Raw genomic sequence first — 5,748 nt, forward strand, 5'->3', positions numbered from 1 at the left:
TGTCCACAGTGAGGGAGTGTGCCCACAGTGAGGGAGTGTGCCCACAGTGAGGGAATGTGTCCACAGTGAGGGAGTGTGCCCACAGTGAGGGAATGTGTCCACAGTGAGGGAGTGCCCAGTGAGGGATGTGTCCACAGTGAGGGAATGTGTCCACAGTGAGGGAGTGTGCCCACAGCGAGGGAGTGTGTCCACAGTGAGGGAGTGTGCCCACAGTGAGGGAGTGTGTCCACAGTGAGGGAGTGTATCCACAGTGAGGGAGTGTGTCCACAGTGAGGGAGTGTGCCCACAGTGAGGGAGTGTGTCCACAGTGAGGGAGTGTATCCACAGTGAGGGAATGTGTCCACAGTGAGGGAATGTGTCCACAGTGAGGGAGTGTGCCCACAGTGAGGGAGTGTGTCCACAGTGAGGGAATGTGTCCACAGTGAGGGAGTGCCCAGTGAGGGAGTGCCCAGTGAGGGAGTGCCCAGTGAGGGAGTGCCCAGTGAGGGAGTGCCCACCGTTAATGAGCAATGCCATGGCTCCTTGACTGAAGACGATACACACTCCCAACACAAAAGCAAAATACTGCAGATGCTGGAAATCTGAAATAGAAACAGGAACAGAAAATGCTGGAAATACTGAGCGGGTCAAACAGCATCTGTGGAGGGAGAAATAGAGTCAACGTTTCAGCTCCGTCAGAACTGACACTCTCGCTTACTTTCCTTTTCAAATGATAACTTCATTGTAGCATCAATAAATTCTCGTCTTGACAGAAACACAGCAACAGGCAGAAGTCATGGACTGTCGCTCTCCCCTCTCCCCCTACCCATATTGTCACTATAAATCAACGGCCCAACGGTGGATTAGTGCAAAGAATGAGTAAACACCCCAAACACACACATGCAACCAGTGAATCGCAGAGCGACCGCCTCTGGAGACCGTTGATCTGCGCTGCTCCGCCTAAATTACTTTAGTGAAAGTTGTCTCTGAAAGCTGCCCACTATTGCAGTGAGTGTGACCCCAGTGACGCGAGACGGGTCACTGAGGGAACACGGCCAAAATGGTTCAAGAATCCGGGCACGGCCGTTCAAGGCAACAAGTTTACTTTGGAGACGACGTGCTTGCAGCCATGAACAGAGTACCGAAGGTCCCCAACCGAGTAATATTGCAGCTCCCTGGACAGCTTGTCCAGGTGCGCAGTGTCTGGGTAAAATCCTTCCCTCATCAGCTCTTCCAAGAAGCAGTCCACTATGTGGGCCTTCTCCAATAAGGTGAACGGCACAATATCCGCGTGTTTCCAGAGTGGGTGCAAGTGGATCAGTGAAGACTGCACAATGAAGAGAAGCTCTTCCGATTTTGTCAGCTGTCGCGCCATGCCACTGGAAGCGTTGTGGAGAACAAACTTGGTTATCTCGCCCTGTCCATAGTTGCTGATTAAGACATACATGACGTTCAGGAACTCGTTGGTCTGGTTGGGCTGGAAGTAGTTCTGCAGGAAGTCCAACAGGGTCGGCTGCATGAACTCCACCTCGTCGAAGATGAGCAGTGGGATCTTCTCCTCCTCCTCCGCCCGATTGACCATGTCAGAGATGCCACCCGCCAACTCCTGCTGGCAACTGCTGATGTTCTCCCCTGCCGGGCAGTGATGCAGCACAAAATACTGGTACACCAGTTGGTCACTCAGCACCGAGCGGAAGTGCTTGGCGAGCAGTCGACCGACGAGGCTCTTCCCGACCCCGGTCGGGCCATTGAGAGACAGGACCAGGGGTTTATTGTGAATGTGGGTGGCCAGATAGTCCTTGAGCAAATCCATCAGACTGTCAATAGCAACTGTCTGCCCAAAGACCTCTCTCTGGAGTGTTTTCTCCAGCCCTGCCAAGTCATATTTTAGCACGTTGTCATCCAGGTTCTCGATGGCATTGTATATCTGAAAGAAAACGATAATACTTAGCAGGAAGAGGCAGTTCTTGGCCTTGCTTTTCTTCACCTCGGGCAAGTACCTCTTGCTGTCATTTGGATACAGCACTTTGCGCTTTCTCCTGACACGGCGTCTCCTCAGGGATTTGATGGGTACCTTCTCGAAGGTGAAGTGCTCGGCCGCCTTGGACCTGTGCTTGGAGGCACGCTCAGGGGACTCCGCTCCATCCACGCCCGCAGACTCGCTCTGCTCCAAGCGCCTCTTTTTCATCACCAGGTACTTGTGGCGAATGCGATAGGCGGCTCGCAGCGGGGACGTGAAGGTGGAAATCCGCTTCCTGTCGTCGGGCAGGGCTTTGTGAGCCAGCTCCATTGCAGGTCTCGTTACTTCCAGCTCCCAATCTTCTCAGCCCAATCGCTGCTGGCCCTGCAATAACAACAACAAATTGCGTTTATATAGCGCCTTTAACGTAGCTAAAAACATCCCAAGGAGCCTCACAGGAGCGTTATCAAACAAAATTCGACACCGAGTCATAGGAGGAGATATTAGGACAAAGTCTGGACAAAGAGGTAGGCTTTAAGGAGCATCTTAAAGGAGGAGAGGTGGAGAGGTTTAGGGAAGGAATTCCAGAGCTTTGAGCCAAGGCAACAGAAGGCACAGCCTCCAATGGTGGAGCGATTAAAATCGGGGATATGCAAAAGGCAGGAAAAGGGAAAGAGATACCACATTCATAAAACTGGACTGGACACAGGCGGCAGCAACAATGACCCTCATCAGATACTTCAAAACCCTCGAGCCTCTCTGCAGCACGACACAAGAAGAGGCCATTTAACGTGTCCAACCTGCAATCACTCTCCAGTTCGCCCTGTCACAGCCTCTACCTGTTCCGCTTTTCTGAGGAGAGGTTCTGGAAAGTTCCTCTCTGCCAAAGATAAGCCAGCAAAAAGAAAGCCCAGGCACTGCTGTGAAGCTGCGTGCTGTCCGCACAATATCAGGAAGTCCCATTAAACAAAGCTGCTTCTGTTGAGCAGTGAGGCTGCACTTCCCCCTCCGCTCCTGCACACGCTCAGTGCACAGTGAGAAGCTGCGAGTCGCTCCCATGCTGAAACTGGTCGTGGGCCCAGAGAAGGTTCTCTCACAGACTGGGGCCCTCACCTGGCCAGGGTCTCCAGCAACAGGAGAGCAGACTGAAGGCATCGCAGCCCTCTTCAGATCGACCGCTTACACTGAGTGCAGAGCGCTCAGAGACAAGAGCTCCTGCTGCAGGAGCTGGTGCGCGGTGCACTGCAGTCCAGAGTGTGAGTGAGCAAGTGTTTTCAGCTGTTTACTTCCTGCAGCCTCTGGAAACTTTCATAGATTTAGGTCCTGGATTTAACTACCTTACAGTAGAATCATGGAATCATACAGCACAGGCCATTCGGCCCATCGTGCGTGTGCCGGCTCTTTGAAAGAACTTTCCAATTAGCCCCACTCCTCTGCTCTTTCCCCATAGCCCTGCAAATTTTTCCTTTTCAAGTATTTATCCTTCTGGAAATATACTTATGGGCTGAAAATTCCGGCCTCGCTGCGTCCGTACGGAGTGCGCACGAACCCGGCAAGGCCTTGCAAAAGCCGGTTCCCGGGGCGTAATGCGCATGCGCCGAAAACCGGTTTTTCCGATCTGTCAAGATTTCTCTAGATAGATCCTCCACATCCCCACAGGAAGGACATCCGCGCGGGAAAGATTGGGCTACTTGCCCAACTCTTGCCCAGCGAATGTCCTTCAAACTCTTGCTCCTGGTAAAAGCAGGCGCATAGCTTACTTTTACCAGCGTAAGAGTTTTAAAACATCTAAAAATTAAATTGAAACACATTTTTATATTAAAAAAACCCAGTCCATTGAGGTAAGTTTATTTTTAACACCATTAAAACAAATTTTTAAAAATTCCAAAAAATATATATTTTTTCTAAAACATTTTTTAGCAAACTTTTAATGTCAATTAATTTTAAATATGTGAGGTGTTTTATTTATTTATTATGCTGTGTTTCGGTGTTTTAGGGGGTTTTCTCATTGATATTAATAGAGGTCTGTACAAACAGCTCCTATTTTTATCAATGAGAATACTGCATAGTGATTGGTGATCCAGGCCCACGTGACTCCAGCTTGTACGTACATACGTACCTGAAAGACATCTCCCCGTACGCTGCCCAGCGAATCTAGGCCTCCGACCGGAATCGTAGGCTCCTCTGGGACCACCAGGTACAGACCGTAGATTTTTTTCGGGTCGGTGGCGTTTGTATGAAGGAAGCCTCCGACCGCAATTTTCCCCCCATTGAATCTGCTTCCACTGCCCTTTCAGGCAGCGCATTCCAGATCACAACAACTCGCTGTGTAAAACAAATTTTTCCCATCTCCCCTTTGGTTCATTTGCCAATTACTTTAAATCTGTGTCCCCTTGTTATCGACCCCCTGGCCAGTGAAAATAGACTCCCCCCATTTACTCTGTCAAAACACGTCAGCATTTTGAATACCTCTGTTACATCTCCCCTTAACCGTCTCTGCTCTAAATAACCGCCAACCACTAATGGGCGGGCGAATTATGACGCCATGCAAATATGAGGGAAATATGTCAGAAAGAAGTTATGGTAATTCTTAATAAATCACTGATTATGCCCCAGCTGGAGTATTGTGTCCAATTCTGGGCACTGCACTTTAGGAAGGATGTCAAGGCCTTGGGCAGGGTGTGGAGGAGATTTACTGGAATGGTACCAGGGATGAGGGACTTCAGTTATGTGAAGAGACTGGAGAAGCTGGGGTTGTTCTCCTGAGAGCAGAGAAGGTTACGGGGAGATTTAATGGAGCTGTTCAAAATTATGAGGGGTTTTGATAGAGTAAATAAGGAGAAACTGTTTCCACTGGCAAGAGGTTCGGTAACCAGAGGACACAGGTTTAAGATCATTGGCAAAGGAACCAGAGAGGAGATGAGGTGAATATTATGAGCTGGAATGCACTGCCTGACTGGGTGGTGGAAGTTGTAACTTTCAAAAAGGAACTGGATAAATAGTTGAAAAGGAAAAAAGTGCAGGTCTATGAGGAAAGAGCAGAGGAGTGGGATTAACGCTCTCAAAGAGCTGGCACAGGCATGATGGGGCGAATGGCCGCCTTCTGTGTTGTATGATTTTATGATTCCATGATCTATCTTCCACCACATGCACCCTAGTAACGCTGGGCCTATGGAATGCCTATGTCTCCATGGCACCCAGCTTTGCTAAGAACATAAGAAATTGGAGTAGGAGTAGGCCATTTGGCCACTTGAGCCTGCTCCGCCAATCAGATCATGGCTGATCCGATCTTAGCCTCAACTCCACTTCCCTGCCCTCTCCCCATAACCCTTGACTTCCTTATTGTTCAAAAATCTGTCTATCTCCACTTTAAATATATTCAATGACCCAGCCTCCACAGCTCTCTGGGGCAGGGAATTCCAAAGATTCACGGCCCTCTGAGAGAAGAAATTCCTTTTCATCTCCGTTTTAAATTGGCGACCCCTTGTTCTGAAACTATGTCCCCTAGTTCGTAAGCGTATCAGGTAGTCTTTTCACATGTCATGGCTGGTTTACCGAGACTCGACCTCCAGTGAAAGTGGCAGTTGTGTAACTATAGATTCAGCTCTCCTCCTGTCCCTGGGCCCACTGCACTGAACCCACATTGCGACTCTGGGAGGAGCGCTTCAGCCACAAGGAGAAGACGGTTGAGGAGGATTCTTGCGAAGACTTCCCCAGTGGCCGACAGCAAGGAGATTCCTCTATAGTTGCTGCAATCGGACTTGTCCCCTTTTTTGAAGATGGTCACGATCACGGCATCTCGGAGATCT

General features: G+C 49.7%; 1 protein-coding gene across 2 annotated transcripts in view; it reads right to left on the minus strand.

Moving 5' to 3' along the window:
• Nucleotides 1-477: 477 nt before the first annotated feature.
• LOC139232953 (torsin-4A-B-like) overlaps nt 478-5,748 on the minus strand; it is a 12,249-nt gene continuing 6,978 nt past the window's right edge. For both annotated transcript variants that reach the window (XM_070863449.1, XM_070863448.1), the window contains exon 2: nt 478-2,323. In XM_070863449.1, the coding sequence (XP_070719550.1) occupies nt 1,067-2,269 (1,203 nt within the window). In that variant the 5' untranslated portion in view covers nt 2,270-2,323 and the 3' untranslated portion in view covers nt 478-1,066. The remainder of the gene's footprint in view (nt 2,324-5,748) is intronic.

Source organism: Pristiophorus japonicus, chromosome 20 (assembly GCF_044704955.1).
Source record: "Pristiophorus japonicus isolate sPriJap1 chromosome 20, sPriJap1.hap1, whole genome shotgun sequence".
Lineage (NCBI taxonomy): Eukaryota > Metazoa > Chordata > Chondrichthyes > Pristiophoridae > Pristiophorus > Pristiophorus japonicus.